This window comes from Protopterus annectens, chromosome 14.part0 (genome assembly GCF_019279795.1).
Source record: "Protopterus annectens isolate FY-2018-M chromosome 14.part0, PAN1.0, whole genome shotgun sequence".
Lineage (NCBI taxonomy): Eukaryota > Metazoa > Chordata > Ceratodontiformes > Protopteridae > Protopterus > Protopterus annectens.
In genome coordinates, this window is record NC_056748.1 from 42,041,202 (window position 1) to 42,061,897 (window position 20,696).

A 20,696-nucleotide genomic window follows, 5' to 3' on the forward strand; every position below is an offset into this window, starting at 1 on the left:
ATTCCCATGATAGAGTTTTACTCTAAATGAGTATAAGCTGTTGGCATCAAGTCTGATATCTAGTTTATACATAAGACAAGTTATTGGCCTATAGTTTTTAGGATAACTTGCAGGTTCACTTTTAAGGGGTATCCTTTTTTTTCCTGTTAACTACACTGGGCATCTGTTCAGGGTGTGCATATCTGTAGTTCTTGCTCAAGGCTAAATCTTGATATAAAGATGTCAGTAATGTTGGCCAGACATTAATACTGCAGTTGGGCCTGGGGATTTCCAATTAGGGAATTTCCTTACTTTCAATTTCTCTGCCATTACCTTCATCCAAATTCATATCCTGTACATTTGTACTTTACTGTTTTCCTTCTGTCCTTTCAGCATCTTTGTTAGGTTTTACAAGGTCTTCATAAATGTGTAAAATTTGACTAGTTTCTGTTCCTTTTGCTTTGTTTTCCAATTCTCCATAAAACTTTTATCAATAAGTTGCTTATTTTCAGCTTATCTTTCAAGTTTTTCTGCCTGTGCCGATATCTTTAGTTTGCAGTAGTGTACGATAGAACCTGGCCTGTTCTAATCTACGCATTATTTTTATAATGTCTAAGTATTTTCGTTGAGCTGTTCCCTCTTCTAAACTGTAAAGCAGTTAAGACAAGTGTCACTTATGTTGTCTAGTCGACACTTCCATGATGGCATTTGATTTCTCCCCTTCCTTTCCCTTATTGCCCTGTATTTTTGTAGTAAGACCATCTTTATTGCTGTGTTCATTGTAGACTTAACATGTTTGGTCTTAATGACTTTCTGTAATCTATCTTTCATTGATCTTAATATGTCTCCATCTCTATTAAAAATCAAGCGACTCTGTTCTTGGATCATTTCCTCTAAATTGAAAATGGCACATTGTACTGTTTTCTGTGAGCATTCTACAGAAAGTTCCAGAACATTTTTGTAACATTTTCTTCAGCTGCATCCTGCTTCATTCATTGCTCTTTTGTATGGGATCTCACTGGCTTATCACTCCACAACATGGACTGCATTAGAGTTGCCAGTTTCCTGTTCCTACCCTTGCTGTACAGCCTGGAACTCATCTTTTATACTGGTTTCCCATTGAAGGTCGGCAAGTACCTTCATGTGGCAATCAGATACTGCCCATTCCACCCGTTATTTCTTAATTTGGGCCTCTCATTCCAATCCTGAATTGGATTTTCTGCACCACATCTTTCACGTCACAGGTAATCTAGAACGTTAGTTTCTATTTAACTTCTCCACTGCTAGTCCTTTTAGACTTTCCCCCTTATTTTTTGTTTTGACATTTTCCATATCTGGATGCCTTTCCCTGTATTTCTCTTCAAATATCTTTAGTTCTGCTTTTTTGCATCGATTTTGCTTTCTTCTTTGCATACATATTACACCATATTAATTCTTTCTCATGTCCATATTTCTTCAAATGTTTCCTGCTCCGTCCATTTCTCCTTGCTTAGTTCCATAATGCTGTGACAACCTGTTCGACATTCTATACTAAATCCCTCACTTCACAGGTACTTCATAACTTCAGCTTTTGTTTACTACTATAATCTTCTGTTCTACTTTCCCCTTTATAATCTTCTGTTCTTTCTCCCTTTGTTTTCTTATTTTTTGTATTGTTAACTTCTCTGTATCTGGGTGCCTTTGCCTGTATTTCTCCAAATATCGTTGGAGCTTTTTTGTATTGGATTAGTTTGGTTCTCCTTTGTATCATACCATATCAAATATCTATTTCCTCATGTCCATATTTAACATCTTTCAAAAATCTGTACGTTTTGTTCTTTATATTTTTGCACTTCAGTCCCTTTCCCAAATGGCCCAAGGTTGTCTAGATAAAAGTTTTCACGGATCTGTTGCATGAATGAACAAATTTGCATGAATAACAAATTTGCATTTAAAGGTTTTGATAGTGTGTGCATTTCAACTTTGTCTCAATCTTTTTGTATTTCTTGCACAATGTCCTTCCTTAGATAGGCACAGATTCTGCTCCCTGTAGGAAGGCATCCTCTGTTATACCTTTACATAATGGAATGACCATCTATAGATGGATTTAAGTCTACCAACAACTCTGCAAAAGTGCATTCAAACCCAATTACTCTAGTTCACTGAATGTCCTGTTCCCTGCCACAGCTCCTCTCAGCTTCACCATGTTTAACAAAAATGCCAGCAACTGTTAGCTATTTGACTTGATAAAAGGCTTTTGAAAAGTTTAGCTCCCTTAGGACAACACCTTTACTCAGTCACTTGGGTTTGACAGTTACCTCTCTGGCAGTATACAATCACAGAAATGGCCAAGTGCCATCTCCATCAGTTTTAACAGACCTCCATCACTGTGCCATCCCTGGGTCATCACTGTGCCATCCCTGGGTCATCACCGTGCCATCCCTGGGTCATCACTGTGCCATCCCTGGGTCATCACTGTGCCATCCCTGGGTCCAGTTGTAACATTTATAAATTATCTCCACAAGTTACCATTAATCAATATGCAGAGGACTCCACACTTGTGTGCTATGCAAAAGTCTAGATAAGCTTCAAAAGCTTATTCAAGCATCACTCCCTCTTCAAATGACATTTGTTCAAATCAACTGCTCCGCAACCAGAAAGTCCAGCCTCATATTCACACCCAATTTTCTGACCAAAAAATCCTCTTCAGTACAATTTAATTCACTAAAATTATACTCAACCCGTACTAACTGTCCTTGTGTAATTATTGAACTCATAACATTTCTTTCACCATATCACAGCAGTTAAATCAAAAAACACTAGGTACATGTTGGTGTTAAATCTTGCCCTATTAATACGCTTTGGAAAAGCTTTACATTTTTTGTCTACACTTCTCTACTCTGCTCCTGTACTCAGTCTTGACCAGACTAATTCAACCTAGTTTATTCTAGCATTACAGGACTCACAGCAAATACGATTTACAAGTCACATGGCTTATACTTACAGCTGGGATGGGTGAAAGCACCATGTGCCTTAACTCCTTAAAGGAAATAACTTCCCAGCATTATACAATCACAAGCCAGAACAAATGTCAAATTTAGTAACCTACAAGGAGTCTTGAATCAACTGAAACTACTTAAAATAATCAAGAGTGCAGTGCAGAAATCTCCCTACGTTCCACCTGCGTTTCCAAAAAGTGGATCTCCATCCACTTGTAGTAAAGGTCAAGAACCTCAAACTCTTCAAGTGGCAAATAAATACCAGTTGGACTCTTGGCTTCTAGCTTTATGCCAAGTTAAGCTTCTATGTCAATCTTCTACCACTTTTCTGCTTAAATCCGTTCAAGTAATTATCCTGAGTTTTTGTTGCAGCACTGTATTCAGTTGCATTACTTTGATAATGCAGACTTATTTAATTTATCTTGGGTACCTTGTACCATTTCCCAGATCAGGAAAATGACTAAAATTAATGTCAAGAGTGTAACTTTCTAGGATTATTTTGTGGAGCTTTCCTCTGGGTCTCCACTGAAAAAGATTCTTCCCAGGTGGAGTATCCTGGTTAAAGGCAAAATTAATAGCTCATACATCTCCCAAGGACAGGTATCCCCCATATATATGCACACTTTTAAAACAAACACTTCAGATATCCCAACAGACACTTAGCCCCCCCCCCCGTTTAATCTTTCATTTGCACCCCCCATTTAATCTCTCATTTGCACCCCCCACTTAACTGTCCCTAATTTTGCTTATTTTTACCCTTCACTTACTTCAGATTAGTTTCATACTCACTGTGCAGTAAATGTTACCTATTCCATTAACTTTAATAGTACATTAAACAAAAATTGTTCCTGGTTTGGTCATTTTTCCATTTCTGGCTTTAAAAAACTGCCAGACACAGACTCACCACTCATGACAGATTCCATAATTTGATCGCATTCAGACAGTTGCACACACCCCTACTATACTTGTCCCCCATCTAACATCTATTATGCCCCCCAAGGCAGGCAGACACCAGAACACTCATACCAGATATCCACAGAGAGATCAGACAAGCACCTCTCTGCTAGACTCCCAGATTTTACCTGCGGCAACGTCTCCCATTGTGTGTGGCATTTTGGCCATGGTCACACAAACAGTCATACTAGACCACTTGTGTAAATCTCTTACCATATGCCTTTCAGGGGAGATCAGATGACAAACTAGCATCAGCTGCTCCCCTAAAACGCCTCTTATTTGGCAAAGCTGTTGACGCTGCTCACTGCTGTGATTCTTTTGACCAAGTAGAATCACTTTGAAGGGCCCGTTTGGATATCCACCGGTAATTTTCAACCTGTTGGGCCCCATAGTGGCAGTAGCCCTTTTAGAATCCCAACCTTGCCACCTAGGTTAGTCAGCTTGGACATCAGTGAAGTATATGCTGAACTACACCAGACCCATAACACAATCCTTACAGGACACCACTGGTGACAATTTTAGGTAAAGGTGCCACCAACCTGACTGACTAGGCTCTGAACCAGTTTGCTATCTCATAAGTTGTGTTTCAGTTTATATTTAGCTTTGCCAATTTCTGAATAATGCCAGAGTGTGGGAGTGTGTTGAAAGCCCTTACTAGGTCTACGTAGGTGGTTTATATCCATTTGCCTTCAGATTCCTTTGCGACTCTAAGTACATTAAGGAGGCAGGATCTGCCCCAGAAAATCAGATTGTGTGGGGTTGACAGACTAAGCTGCCAATCTCCTTGCTCCTGAATTCCATGATCCTCTTACAAATGAAGCTAATTAGACTGATCAAGTCTATACTCTCAAGGCCAGTGATTTGGAAAACCTTGTGGAGGGGGACCGCTGTAGTGCCTTTCCGAGCATCAGAAGTAGACAGTTGAGAGGTTGAAGTTAAAATGAGTTTATATGGAGTTTAAAGCAGTGCTTCATATTAATGAGACAGCATAGTATATTAGCTGGACCCAGAGATCTAGCATTTTTGCCAAATGATGTGGAGAGAAGTCCTGGATGTGACAGAGGGGAGAAAGCCAGAACTAAACTTGCATAATAATATATTTGCAATATTCTTTGCGTCAAAGTGGGTGGCACCATTTGATATCAACTCACCACTGTGCTGGGGATAGTTTCAAAGGCTCCTGACAGTTAGAGATTTACGGTTATCCTTAGATGAGACAATTTACAACAGCTCCCTGTCCATGTAAGTGGCATACTATTAGCAGTTATGGTAGTTCCAGGAAGGGCAGGTGAAAGTCAGACATAACTGGTGGTGGTGGTAGTGGGGGGGGGTTCTTCTGTACACCTATGTTCCCACCCCTCAGATGTTTAAGCCAAGGCATGCGGTTCTCATGTTGGGCTTTAGCTATGCAATGTCGCACATGCATATTTGCATTATGTATTGATGTGCCGCACTATCATGGGATTCCTTAAGTCTGGTAGTCTGTTCTATGCGAGTAACTCACAGTGCAGCATCTTCATATCCTTCATAGATAGTAAATCATTCTCTGCCTTCCCAGTGGTCTACATGCAACCAGTGGAGCACCTATTTGAACCTGGGACTCTCCAGCATTGCACATAGGCTCTGTCACACAGAACTACGATGACGGCCCATAAAACTTTGGAAAGGTTTGCTGATATTTGCAAGTCCTCTTACAACCTGAGCACCAATAACTCATTTCCATCCCCACTTCATATCCTCACAGAATAGTATTTTATATGCAGCGTTGTGCCATTCAGGAACCCCAAGTGGTCATCCCACTGACGCTTTGATCGTCCCCATTACCCGCTTCTTGTGGATCCAACTTTAATGCATGCAGTTAAGTGCTTTCCTGATGTCTGCATGGATTATGTCTGCCTAGTTATCAGTCCAAATTGTCTAATTTGTAGAATCCTGCTCCACAGAAAATTGGCTGCAAAAAGACTGCAACAGCCTTGGAGCTTCTCTCAATTATCCCAGGAGAGAACTTACTTTTATAGTCTGCAGTTCAGTACCATGCAAACCTTCAAACAGCTGTAATTCCTGTTCCTCCTTCCACTTTACAGAACATCTCCCATTGGTACGGATCCACAAAACTGGGTTAAAAATGGACCCACAATGTTCTTAAGTAGCTCTTTCAGATCAGAGAAAACAGTTCAGTTTTGTGCGGCTATTCATTTATGTAAGACAGTCCCTTTCAACCTAAAAAAAAGGTAAATGAAGTGTGGCCAATTCTAAAATAACTGTTGTAAAACCAATTTCATGCTTTTCCCTTGAGATCCATCAAATCAGCCTCTTCAAAGAAATGTTAAACTTCAGATTTCACACAAACTTCAAGCTACTTGATAATTTGGATAACTAGACCAAATATTTATCACTTCATTAATTCATCTGGATATGACAAAAAAAAATGACCTACCTTCATTGCACAGTACAACTGCTCAGCAAAATACGTAGGTGGATCCCTTATACATGCCACTAGAATCCAAGAGTGATGGATTAGTATTACATTAAACAGTAACGAAAGACAAAGACACATCCAAGACTTTAAATGGGATATTTTTGTTATTCTTACCTATAGCCAACAGAACATCTTCCAGCGTGCCCGAGGTCTCTCTTTTCAGACTGTCCTCAATGCTTTTGCCAGCTAAGTTCTGATATTCCTGAAATACTTCAAGACAAGCACACAGCATGAAAATCAGAAAATGTACTTTCCTCCCATATATGCTATATCATAGGTCACAAGTGAGCCATTCCCTGGTACAGATTAATATTGCACAATTTTTGCATCAGAGCAAACTATATACATTTTTGAATAAATAATTGGCCAAACAGAAAATACATGTATTCCCAAATTAAACTTCAGTGAAAACATAATGGCACAGCCATCATCTACCTACAGAAATCACCTATAGAATGCATCTCCTAAGTCCACACATGTTAAATAGCATATTAAATGAAAAGAGAAGTTTTATAGCTTAGATTACACAAAGCATAACCACACTGTGCCTTGGGCATCTCCTTTTCAAAATCTCTGAACCAGTCCAGTGAATCAAAGATGCACTCATTTGTAATTGTACTCAATTAGCATCAACACAGTAATGTAGAAGTGGACATACCGCTGCACCCCATAGCTCCCTTCTATCCCCCGTCACTACCAGGCAGCAACAAAATCTTATAACATAGTTGGTGAAAAGTTACCGACTTAATTAAGTTTGACTTGCATCTATATGCCACTTTCCCAGCCTGGATAATATATATGTAGGGGTAGGTCATTTTATCCTTTGACAGTACTAGTCTCATTAGAAAGTGGGATCTTAAAGGCAGTAGTATTTATACTGGATGAAATGTGGCCAGGGAACCTGGGAATTTCCCCTACTCTTGTGTGTCATGGGATCTTTTAAACCGTGAGGTACAACCAACTCAGGCAGATGGGGCCTGGGTTTAACATTCCAAAGGATGGGGCACTTGGGTAGCACTCCTTATGCTGTACCGCAGTGTCAGCAATCAATCTACCCAGTGTGGGAATAGAACCCATAGCCTTCTGCACTCAAAAATGCAGAAGAATGAAGTGGCTCTGCAAACGTCCGTACTGCACACCAAAAGTAAAACAAGTCTATGGAGAGAGGATGTCCTTCCTTATCACTGTTGTAGTATTTTTTTACTCCCAGGGACATCCTGCAGAGGATAGCCAAACATACGGCCAATGTACTAAAGACTTAACATCTTCTGAATGTCCTACATGCCAAGGTGTAAGGTACATCTATGATGGACAAGTGCCATATCCTCAGAAATTCTCTGCAGCCAGTCTGAAAGCTACGTTTGAATTTGGTCTGCAAGCTGTTCAGGTCAGTTCCATTACTGAACGTTCTATGGATAATTTGATATTTGACTGGGAAAGTCCACTGTGTTGGGAACCCATTTTCAGTGCAGCCCAGGGAGAAAAAAAATCCAGAGATAAAATACATACATCTGTAATGTTATACAAAGAAATACAAGTTGCAAATACAAAAAACAAAAATAAGTACATTTGTAGACAGGCTATATTTAAAGAGCTAGTGTACAAAAAAAAGACTAAACTGGAGGTCCACATTGAATTCTGTTCTGCACAACTGTAGAAAATGTATAGGAAACTATAACAAAACTATAGCAAGAGGTCTGTTACAGGAAGTGTGAAAGAGTAGTAGCTAAAAATGAGTGAAAGACTAGTAAAGCACTAGGAGAGTGACAGCTGCTATTAAAGCTGGTTTAACCAGGAGGTTGCAAGGGCAGATATGATTGCTGAGATGGTGAGTTTTACGATCAGATTTAGAGAGTTTGAGTGTCCAGTTGAGTGAGGAAGGCAGAGCATTCCATAATTTGGCAATAGAGTAGGAATAAAGGCTTTGTCCAGATAGTTTGTTGGGTTGGTTATACATAGAATCTGTTAGTAGAATGTAGATTCCAGACTGGAGAGTATGTTTGAATTATAATTTGCAGAGTGGGGCAATTCTCTGGGTTGTAAATTTATGGGCGAGAGCTAGTTGGGTCAGATTTAGGTATTGGGGAAATTCAAACCAACTGAGTTCATTTATGGTCAGGCAATGGTGTGCATGATTAAGCATTTTAGATGCAAATCTTGCTATTTTACAGTAGCATGACTAGTTTGTTCACAAGTGTGTAGGTTGGTGAAAAGTTGGCTACCATAAAGAACAGAAGTAGCATACTATTTGCAATTTTTATCCTAGTGGGCTTGTCCAAATACAGTTTACATCTATAAAGTTTACCAAGCTTGATGCGAGTCTTTTATAGTACTGAAAATGTGTTGTGCAAAGAAGAGTTTGTCATCTACCATAATGCCTAGTAGTTTAGCACACTATTTTGATTAGAGTATTTTGAGAAAGTACCTTGAAGTCTACAATTGTCTCTTTAGCTGTAGAGAGGAGCTTAGATTTTTTTTTTTGGAGTTCTGTAAGGTTATGAAGAGGAGATTATAGAATAGTCAGCATATTGGACAAGTGTACTTTGTTGGGTATCTGTATGGAGGTTGATAAAAATATTAAGGCAGAACCCAAGTATGGATTCCTGGGGGGAACTACTGTGTTGTAGGGTAGGTATTCAAACTGCATACTGAGCCACAGATTTTTCCTATTGTTTAAATAGTTGGGAGAAAGTACAGTTGTGTACACTTATCATAAATGTAGATATTAGAGTGTATTCACCGTTGAAGTCATCACACTTGGGTTATCTGCCTGCAGGTAGCCCTCAGTCGGCCCAAATACCAGAGTCTTGGGATTTCTGCATTGGATGCTGTCACCTCTTCCATGAGGACAGATAGTCAGGGGTATAAAACATGCAGCCAATGCCATTACATCAGTTTTTCTTGCCCCAGATGTCAGGAGCCCCAAAAATAGGAAACAATTACATGGTGTGGAATACGTCCAGTAAAAAGTAAATACCATTGCCATAAGACATGGCCAAAAAGAAGATGGGTGGAAAGAATTGAAAAGAGAGGGGTCTGGAGGGAGGGTAACCAGGACTGCAACAGTGACTACACTTGAACATCTACAAGTGTACACAACTGTACTATGCCCGTGTTTCACTGTTGCAGTCATTACACTTGGGTTGATTCCCAAAGCTGAGGAAGGGAAGGGTGGAGGCAGTCAAGTAGTATTGGAGCTGGCTAATAGGCCCTGTAAGACTGCTGTGGAAAATTCAGCTCTGGATTTAGAAAAAACAGGCAAGTGGTAATGCTTGAAGGTGTGTACAGGACTCCAGGTTGCAGCATCTAGGATGTCCCTGGCAGGGACTCCCCTGAGGAATGCTACAGAGGTTGAGGTAGCCCTAGTGGAATGAGTTCGGATACCCTCTGGGGTAGGTTTTTCCATGGTGTTTGTAGCAGAAATGGGTGCAGTGTGCTATCCATTTGGAAATGGTTTGCTTTGAATTGGCCTTGCCCTCTGCCCCTATAGCAAAGCTGACTAGCAGCTGGTCAGATGTTTTGAAAGGTTTAGTCCTGTCAAGGTAGAACCTGAGCTGTTTGTGCACATCCAAGGAGTGCAGAATCCTTTCCTCTTTATTCTGAGGATTAGGAAAAAAGGTTGATAAATGGATGGAATGGTTAAAACCACACTGGATACCACCTTGGGCATAAATGATGGGTTAGTCCTGAGGGAAACCCTGTCCGCATGGAAAATAATGAAGGGTTCCACAGCCATTACTGCCTGTAACTAGGACACTCTTCTTGCTGAAGTGATGGCCAGAAGTAAGGCTTTCCAAGAGAGGAATGTTAACTCTGCTGTAGCAGCAGGCTCAAAAGGGGGGGGGGGGCATGAGCTTCTCTAGTACAAAGAGAAGATCCCAGGTAGGGGGGGTGGCCTTAAATTGTTAGCTCCTCTCAGGAACTGTTCGATGAGAGGGTGAGAAAATAGAGATGGCTCAGTATTGTGAGCCGAGATGGCAGAGGCATGAATTTTAATTGGCGAGAAAGACAGGCCTTTGTGGAGTAGCTCTGCTAGGTAATCTAGGATTTGAGGCAAGGATGGCACAGCTGTGTCCTTTCCTCGAGACTGGCTCCAAGAACAATATCTTTTCCACTTTTCTGAATAGGATTTACTAGTACTAGGCCTTCTGGTCTCAATGATTACATCCAGCACCTTGTTTGCAGAGGGTTGCTGGTGGTGTATTCAGGGGATAGGCCAGGCTGCAAGGTTCAGGGTTTGCAGCTGTGGATGCAAAATCTGTCCCTCCTGCTGGGACAGCAGGGAGGGGGTCTGATGTAGGTGCCAGGGTGGCAAAGCTGCCAGACTGCGTAGGAGTGGGTACCAGTACTGGCATGGCCAGCCTGGGACAATAAGGGTCGTCCTTGACCTGTCCTGCTTGATCTTGAATAGTACTTTTGAGAGGAGGGGTGGGGGAAGGTATAAATTGTGGTTCTCATGTAAAGGATAAAGCATCCACTTTCCATGCTTGGCTATCAGGATTTCTGGTGCAAAATTTGCTCAATTGATGGTTTGAGGGGAGGCAGAGGTCCACCTCTGGAGTCCCCCACCTGCGAATTAGAAGTTTGAATGAGTTGGGTTCCAGCTTCCACTCATGTGGGTCCAGTAGATTTCTACTTAGTCTGCTGTTTGCCTGGCAGGAATTGAACTTGCAGGTGCACTTAGTTGCACAGGGCTGTGTTCCACAGGGCCATGGCTAACCTGTAGAGAGGGTAAGGAATGAGTTCCCCCATGCTTGCTTATGTACCACATAATTGTGGTGTTGTCCGTCTTTATCAGGAGTTGTCCTGGAATAAGGTATTCGAAGGCTGTCAGTGCATTCTGTACAGCTAACATTTCTTTTTGATTGATATGCAGGGGAATTTGTTCTGGGCTCCATTTGCCTTGAATGCATTTGCCTGCCAAGCGAGCCCCCACACGTAGTCTGATGCATCTGTTGTCAGGGTTTGGGCGGAGAGGGGTAGAGTTAAAGGAAGTCCCTTGTGGTTGCCTCTACCCACACCAAAGGAACTCTGCCCTTAAACAGGGAATGACAGGAATCTGTGTTTCCAGGTCCTGAGAATGTTGACACTAGAGACTTTTTAAGTACCATTGAAGTTTCCTTATATGCAGTCTTGCATATGGAATTAGTAGAATGCATGAGGCCATGAACCCTAGATCTTGCAGTATTTTTCTTGCAGATGGCTGGGTTTTGGTGGCCATTAGTTTGAAGTAGTTTGTCAAATAAGTTTTTCAGGAGTGAGGAATGCCACCTGGGAAGTTGTGTTTAAGCTTGCTCCCAGAACACACTCTTGGTTGGGCACCAGTTATGATTTATTTTCATTGATGTTGTACCCCAGAGACGTTTGAAGTCTCTTTACAAATGCCAGGTGCAGAAGTAGGAATTCCAGACTGTCTGCCTGAATTAGGCAATCATCCAAGTATGGGTAAAATTGAATATTTCTTTGCCTGCGGTATGCAATGGCTGGAGCCAGGCACTTTGTAAAAACCCTGGGCGCAGTAGATAAGCTAAAGGGAAGTGCAGAGAACTGCTAGTGCATAGAGCCTGCCTTGAAACGTAGATATTTCCTGCAAGGTTCCCTTATGGGGATGTGCAGATAAGCTTCTTTGAAGTCTAGGGTGACTAGCCAGGTGTCCTTGGCTAGCATAGGAAGAAGCCGTTGTAGAGTCAACATTTTAAATTTTGGGACCATCAGGAAGGTGTTGAGAATTGACAGATCTAGGATAGGGCACAAGAATCCTCCTTTCTGGGCACCAAGAATAGTCTGGAGTAGAAACCCTGTCCCCTTTGCTCTACAGGCACAGGTTGAATAGCCCCGATACTGAGAAGAGAAAGTACTTGCTTTTGAGCCTCTGCTCACTGGTTTGGAGGAAGGTCTGGCAACCCGCTTGGGGTTGGCAGTGAGTGGAAGTAGAATCTGAATCCCTGGGATACAATGTTTAGGACCCACCAGTCCTGGGTAATGGACATACAGTTTTGTGCATGCAGGGCAAGTTTTCCTCCTAGGAGTGCAAGTACTTGGGCTTTGCTGGGAAGGAAGCTAGACAAAGTAATTGTGAACTTTTTCCATAAGGGGTGGCTTACCACTCCCTGTTTTAGAGGGTGCACTCCATTGTTTAGATCTCTACATACCTTGAGACTGTAGTCTTGGTGGCCTGTTGCCCCTGGGTTTGGACTGAATGCCTGGGAGGGACTGGAAAGGACCAGTTTTTAGGCGGCCAATGCCTACTGAATCTAGGTGGCTGCACCTGTAAAAAATCTTTATAAACAGTCTGCATAGATTTAGCTTTTTCTCCATCTTTATAAGAACTTCTGCTTTTGTGCCAAACAATTTTTCTTGGTTTAGGAGCATCTGGTCATTTTGCTTTGACGTGGTCTGACAAGATTTGCTCCTTCAGCCAAGCATGCCTTCTCAGACCCAGACAGCAGCCCTGCAAGATGCTTCTAAAACCACACTGCAAAGTATGTTTACTAACTTGGTTTGCATAATGAATTAGCTGTTGCAATTTTCTGTACAATCTGGTAGCAATAACTTTTTTTTTGTTTAATTAGTTCTATAATATGCTGCTGGTACTTCAACATGTGAAACTGGCAATTCAAAGCCCTGATGGTAACAGTTGCAGTATATACCTTCGTACCCCATCTGTCTAAAGCTTTAGAATCGCTGTCCAAAGGGGTAGGCTTTTGGCTGTAGTAGCCTTAATGCCTTTAGGTCCTTGCGAAATAGTCTCTGGATCCACAGTGGGATTCTTAAGCAGAAATTTGAGAGAGTCAGGTACTCTGTAGTACCTGCCAGGCTTTCCAGGAGCTGGTGGTAAAGTATCAGGAGTAAAACTGGATTCCATGAAGACATCATCTACAATGTCCAGGACTGGGGGTATAGCTAGAGGCCTGTGCTGGGGGAAGTCTAAAAATTCTGAGTCTTTTTGGACTGCGGGTAGTCCTGGCATTCCCAGTGGAAATGCTCTTAAAGTATGCAAGGTTTCACGAAAAGAAGTGTCTTTAGAGGGGAGGCAGAGGGACTGGAATCTTCTGCATCTGAATCCTCATAGGTAGATAAGAGTATGTCCTGGTAATCAGAGCGGTCAGAGTCATTGGACTGATGGTCTGTAGAATCAGAAGGAAAATTCTTTGTCTTTTAGAGGGGGAAGGCTGGCTTCCCCTAATTAAAATTATAAGGTCTTCAGCCATTCTAAGCATTTGTTTCTGTGGCAAGGGAGCTGGAGCATGTGCTTTGGTCATCGGTTTTCTAGGCGTAGTGCAAACTCTGGGCCTGCAAAACTCTATTTTTAGTCAAAAATGAAACAGTCTGTTTAATGTGAACATTGGAAGGTCTGAATGCACCCTCAGAAGCCGGTGCCTGCACAGCGGCTCCAGACCCATCCAAGGTAGAGACATTTGCAGGTTCCATAGAAGCAGCAACTCACAGCAAACCGGACTCTGAATGTGTCTCAGCCAAGGCCTGCGAATCTGTACAAGTGGGTATCAGGTGCTGCAAAAGCGCCTCACTGAGTACCGGCGAACTGGTGACTAGCTGAACGGAAGCATAGTCGGCAGTTTTGGATCTATGCGGTCTGTCTTTATCCTTATGTTTTTTGGAAGATCAGCAGTCCGATGGCTTATGGAAGTCATTTTGGAAAACAGAGAAAGAAAGAATTTCGTGCCAAAAATAGCCCAACGACGAATAGTTCAGGTGTTGAACAAGGCACAAAACCTACAGCGAGGAACATCATGGTCTGAGCTTAAACAGATGATGCAGTAAGAATGAACATCTCAGAGGTATTTGCTTTTCACAGGCAAGACATTTGTTAACTTTTTCTGACATCTGTTAGAGCAAGAAAAAGGATCCCCAACAGGATACTTATCTTTAGAAGACTACTTCAGGTCTTAAACTCATTAGGTAGCGGCTGATCGGCACTTGCGAACTGCTGCTTCAGGCTCCCACACGGCAAGAAAAGCTGATGTAATAGTGTCAGCTGCATGTTTTATACCCCTGATGATCTGACGTCATGGAAGAGGTGACAGCATCTGATGCAGAAATCCCAAGACTCTGGTATTTGGGCCGACTGAGGGCTACCTGCAGGCAGATAACCCAAGTGTGTTGACTGCAACAGTGAAACATGAGCATCCATGTGAGTACCTGGAGAACAACAAATAGATTGAAGTTGTTATAAAAGCTTTGGATGTGAAACTATCAAAATCCTTAGAGCGCACCAATAAGATAAGAGGTGAACAAGAGGTCATGAGCTTTATGTATGGTTGTTGTGTCTTTCAGCTTTTCTCGGTTAGGGGTCGCCACAGCAGAACTCCTGTCTGCTAATGATTGGCAGTAGATTTTTACATGCAGAGTTGCCGGCCCTGACGCACAACCTTCAACGAAGGTACACCCATTCACACACGTTTCCACACAGAAGACGCTCTGAGAATCGAACAGGACAACATCTTACTGTGAGGCAACAATGCTACCGCAGCACCACCACTACTGGTACAAAAAGTAATGCTGTGGTGGTGCCATGTCCAGGGAGAAAGCCATGTGTGGGGGCAAAGTGGTTATTGTCAGATGTTTTAGTAATTATGTACACATTTTTCTAAAATTTGATAGGGGTGAAAGTATTGAGATGGCCCAATAGTTCATTCAGACTGCTCCCTTTATGCAAAGGAGTTATTACAAAGTTTTTCTAAAGTTGTGGAACATATGACTCAGATGGAGCAGTTAATTAGAATGCTAATGGGGTACACTATAGCCTCAGAGTTTAAGATGTTCTGATGGGAGGCCATCTGTGGAGGGGGAGCATGGTTTCAGAGTAGTTTTAGGATTAGGGAGGTGGGTATTGGTTTGATGGTGAAGTCTGGTATTGAGGTGAAGTGACCATATTTAAATGGTTATGAGGTTTTAACCAGGCTTCAGTGACTGCAGTGATATCAGGGGAGAGGTGAGAAAAGCCAGGTTTGAAATTGTGATTTTGTTGCAAATGCTGTGCATGTTAATGGTAGTAACGGCTTGAGACATAGAGGGGTGGAAAAGGTGAATTTGTGTTGATAGGCCCTGGGTTAGGATGTATATTGGACAGAGGAATGAAAGGTATAATAAAAGCATTTGATGTTACAAGAATTGTAAGGGAGGTGTATGAAAGGCAAATGGTACGAGTTTAGGTTTTGCATTAACAGCGAGGAGTTTCAAGTTTTTAGGAAGAGATTATAGGAGATAAAGATGGGATGTTAGAGAAACTGCTAGTGTTGATATGTGGTGGAGTAGATAGGGTGGGAGATTTATCATAAGGTAAATTTAGAATGGTGTGGTAGGATGCATTATGGATTGAGTAAGATGGCGAGGATTGTTAGAACACTGATGGCTTGTATGAGAAACTGAGGTGTGGAGGTACAAAGATATAGTAACTGATAATGAAATGGACTGTGTAAAGGAGGGAGCAAGACAACTATAAAGTAATACCATCAGTAAATTTGACAATGGATGTCCATTAGAAGTATGTAATTGTGGCAAAGGTCAATACTAGGCTATAGGCTGTTAGGAAGGAGAGGAGCTATAATAAGTGCAAATGTAGTGAAAGAGGGGTGGGTGGGAATGGGGGTAGGGGAGCAGAGTGAGCCCAGAGTGAAGTGGAGGAAGAACAGAGAGGGTTTCACCCACCCTGATATGATCAATTCCACAAAAACAACATCTTCAGAAAGCAGTTTATTTGATATTGTTTTGCCACACTTTAGCTCAGGATTGCACCGATAAGGAAAGTAAATGGGAAACTAAAATGGACTAAGTAAATATACTGTGTAGTTTAAACTGCAGATACAGACTACAGAACAAGATAAGCTCTCTCTACTGCACTGAATTTTAGTAAGGGACAGTTTGAGTGAGAGGAAAACACACCACTGCAGTTATGCTACAGAAAAGCAAGTTTCTGATGCCAAATTGACAAATTATGAAATAAGCTATATAGCTGTCAATGTTTAAAAATTAAAGTTTAGAAGCTTTGCTGTTGGCTACAGAGAAAAACAGGAAATCTAGGGGATAGAGGTGGCAGAGGTGCTCTAGAGACATCCTCCAAAACTAAAACAAACAAGGAAACTGTTACTGCCACTGCAGACACTGTTGTTAAAGTATTGTAGTTCTATGCCAGATTTGTGGTGGAAGAAACCAGTCACTTGGCTGTTGGATTAGGAGGACACTGCTGGTTTGGCTTCAGAGTTGCTGTTAGGGAACTGGAGAAAAGAAAGTTATGCACGACCAACATAGCTTAGAAGAGGTAAGAGACTTGCATTGGACATGCCAGGAGAACAACTTAATTAAGCATTCCAATGGTTGAGCAATTCACATTAATTTTAGGCAAATACAATATTTCACAAGTACAGTGTAGTAGTAGCAATGCAGATATTAAGCAAAGGCAGAATGTTTGCAAAAATACAAACAGAAAACTGCATCAGTGGATATAGGCAGTCTGCCGAGATTAGGCACAAATAGTAGCAGAAAAACAGTTAAACATTCTAAAACTTAGCCCAATACAAATCATTTCCAGTACAACCTCCTCTTACCATCAGCATGAGTCACACCACACATACTTCATTTCTCCCTATCCATACAATTTCAACAAAATTTTCAAAGTGACTCACTCCTGTTAACACTTCTCAGCCCCCTTTCCATCACTCCCAACCTCAATTCCCTCCTTGCCCAAACCAAATTACTAAGCACTCAATTCTATTTCTCCCACCTACTTCAACTCAGCACTCTTCTCCTCTCTGGCAATATCTATCCAAACCCTGGACCCCCCCATCACCCAGCTCACCCCTATTACCCAATCCCTGCCCACTTAAATCTCCTTTTTACAATACTCTATGCCCAAAGCTTATGCAACAAAATCCCCAGCTTATACACCTGGCTCCTCCACAACCACCCTGCCATTCTCTGAAACATGGTTAAAACCCCATAACTGACCACAAAATTACACCTAACTACAGTATCATAAACGACAGAACCCACAAGAAAAGTGGTGCAGTAGCTCTTTTTGCCTCATCCGTGACACCCTACACTAAGGCCATACCCCAATTTTATACTACTGAGCTATGCTTAGCCATCCTAAAGATAAACACAAACTTTTGTATTGATGGCCTATATATTCCTCCCAGCAGCAACATCCTTATTCTGGAGGACATCCTCTCTTGGTTTTCTAAAAAAATGAAAAGTACAGTTTTGTACCTACCATAAATGTAGATGTTCGAGGATCCACATTGCTGCAGTCCTAACTATTGGGTAGTCCACTGTCCAGTCGGCCCGAATACCAAAGTATATGGCTGACGTCGGTCAGGGCGCATTAGACTGACGTCAGTACGTCAGGGTACTAATGCGCATGACCGACGTCATATCCTCAGTCTTTTCTTGCCCCAGATGTCAGAAGACCCTGAAAAGATAAGGCCAAAAACCAAAAACTCCCAAAATACCTGCACCAGAAAATATATATACAATATATACACAATTAGCAGAATATAACCTCACCTACACAACCACCCTAAACACAGAGGGAAGGAGGGAGGGTTGACTGCAGCAATGTGGATCCTCAACATCTACATTTATGGTAGGTACAAAACTGTACTATGTTCTTCATTCCACATTGCTGCAGTCCTAACTATTGGGTAGAATCCCAAAGCAGAGGTAAGGGAGGCTGGCAAATCATAAGGAAGCAGGAACTGACAACATGCCTTGCAAAATAGCTGTGGCAAAACCAGCCCTAGACTTAGAGTAGAGAGGAAGGTGATAATGCTTAGAGAAAGTATGCACTGAACTCCAAGTAGCTGCCTCCAAAATATCCTTAGTTGCCACCCCCCTTAGAAATGCTGTGGAAGTGGCAGTAGCCCTAGTGGAATGAGGCCTAATCCCAGCTGGAATTTCCTTGCCATGATGGGAATAACAAAATGCAATGCAACACCCAATCCACCTAGAAATAGTTTGTTTTGACACAGGCTTGCCCTTTGAACTCAAAGCAAAAGAAACAAACAACTGCTGAGACTGCCTAAAATCCTTAGTCCTGCTCAAATAATAACGCAATAGCCTGTGTACATCTAAAGTGTGCAAAATCTTTTCCCCTTTATTTTGGGGATCTGCATAAAAGGTAGGCAAATGAATAGTTTGGTTTAAAGCCACACTAGAAACCACCTTAGGCATAAAGGAAGGATTACGTATGTAAAGATACCCTATCCTTATGAAAATCAAAAGGCTCCACTGCCATAAGGGCCTGCAACTCAGAAACCCTTCTTGCAGAAGTAATGGCCAACAAAAAGCAGTCTTCCATGACAAGTATTTTAATTCAGCAGTAGCCGAGGCTCAAAAGGTTGTAGAGTAAGTTTCTCCAACACAAAATTGAGATCCCAAGCAGGAGTAGGAGCTCTACGGGGGTCTTATATTCTTTGCCCTCTAAGAAATTGCTTGAACAAAGGATGAAAACAATGGTGGGTCACAATCATAGTGAGCTGAAATTGCTGCAGCATGAATCTTAATGGAAGAGAAAGACAAACCTTTGTCCAGTAACTCAGTAAGATATTGAAGAGCCACACTCAAATTTGGCTCAGTAATCTCCAAATTGTTTGCTGCACTCCAAAACAAAAATCTCTTCCATATTTCTGCTCACACTTTCCTTGTACTAGGTCTTCTGGCTTCCATAATCACATTTAAAACTTGTTGAGGAAGCTGAGACCTGCTGTCTTTCAAAACAGAATATGCCAGGCTGTTAGATGTAGAGAGTGAAGCTTGACATTGAGCAGATGACCGTCCCTCTGAGACAACAGGTGTGGAATCAAGGGTAAAGGCCATGGAGGCTCCCTTACCAGACTCTGCAGTAATGGGTACCAGTGCTGCCGAGGCCAATCTGGAGCTATTAAAATCATCCTTGGCTTGTCTTGTCTGACCTTTAGAAGCACCTTTGGAAGAAGAGGCAGAGGTGGAAAGGCATACACATGAAGATTTTTCCAACTGAAAGAAAGAGCATCCACTTTCCAAGCTGTGTGATGAAATCCCTTTGTGCAAAACTTTGGCAGCTGGTGGTTTAGTGGAGAAGTTTAACAGATCTATGTCTGAGTTCCCATGACACTGTCAATTTTGAAATACATGAAGATCCAGTTTCCACTCGTGGGGATCCATGATTTGTCTGCTTAATACATCTGCTAAGGAGTTCTGTGCTCCCGGCAGAAACCTTGCCTGAAGAGTTAGTTGCAGACTGAGCCCAGTCTCCCATAAAATCATTGCTTGTCTGCACAATGCATAAGGATGTGTTCCCCTTGTTTGTTGATGTACCACATGACAGTTGTGTTGTCTGTTAGAATCAACACCTGCCCTGGAAGAAGTAACTCCTTGAAAGCAATTAATGCAAACTGAACTGCTAACATCTCTTCATGTTGATATGTAGATGCTGTAGTCTGGCAGGCCACTTGTCTTGTATCCACTTTCCATTTAGATGAGCTCCCAAGCAATATCTGAGGCATCTGTCGTTAGAATCTGACTTGCCTCTGGCCGGGTCACAGAGAGTCCCTTGTTTAGGTGACATTCCTGAGCCCACCACAAAAATTCCTTTTGAATGCAAGGTATTATTTGAATGACAGTGTCCAAATCCTGGCAGTGCTGTGTCCACAGATTTTGAGATACCATTGTAGCTTCCTCATATGCAGTTTGGCATTGGGAAGCACCAGAATACAAGATGCCATGAACCCTAAGGCTTGCAGGACTGTCCTTGCAGTCAGCCCGGACTGAAGAGATAGATGATGGAAGTAACTGGAAAGATTCTTTTGTTTGTCCGGGGTTAAAAGGCCATCTGGGCTGCTGTATTCAGTCTCACACCCAGAAAGCACATGTCTTGAGAGGGTACTAGACTGGACTTTATTTCGTTCACAGAATACCCTAGGCATCTTAGCACTGCTATGACATATTCCAGATGCTGTAGAAGATCTTCTTTTTCTTGAGCCAGAATCAGGCAGTCGTCCAAGTAAGGATAGATTTGGATTCCTTTTAGCCTGAAGTAAGCTATCACTGGAGCCAGAACCTTTGTGAATACTCTGGGTGCAGTAGATAAGCCAAAGGGCAATGCAGAGAACTGATAATGAGAATTTCCAGCTCGAAAACGCAGATACTTCCTGCAACTTAGTCTTATTGGCACATGAAGGTAAGCTTCCTTGAGACTCCAAAGAAACACCTGGCAAAACCTCCGGCTCCACTGAGCCTTCCAAAGAACCGACGTCTGGGACTGTCGGTTCCTCCACCCTAGGCTTTGCTGCTTTATCTTTTATTTTTAG

The 20,696-nt window shown here is 42.0% G+C and overlaps 1 protein-coding gene across 2 annotated transcripts in view; it reads right to left on the reverse strand.

The window, feature by feature from the left end:
* Positions 1 to 20,696, reverse strand: part of LOC122788855 (annexin A5-like) — a 379,122-nt gene that overhangs the window by 30,295 nt on the left and 328,131 nt on the right. For both annotated transcript variants that reach the window (XM_044055751.1, XM_044055753.1), the window contains exons 10-11: positions 6,505 to 6,600; positions 6,349 to 6,407 (exon numbers count right to left, since the gene is read on the reverse strand). In XM_044055751.1, the coding sequence (XP_043911686.1) occupies positions 6,349 to 6,407; positions 6,505 to 6,600 (155 nt within the window). The remainder of the gene's footprint in view (positions 1 to 6,348; positions 6,408 to 6,504; positions 6,601 to 20,696) is intronic.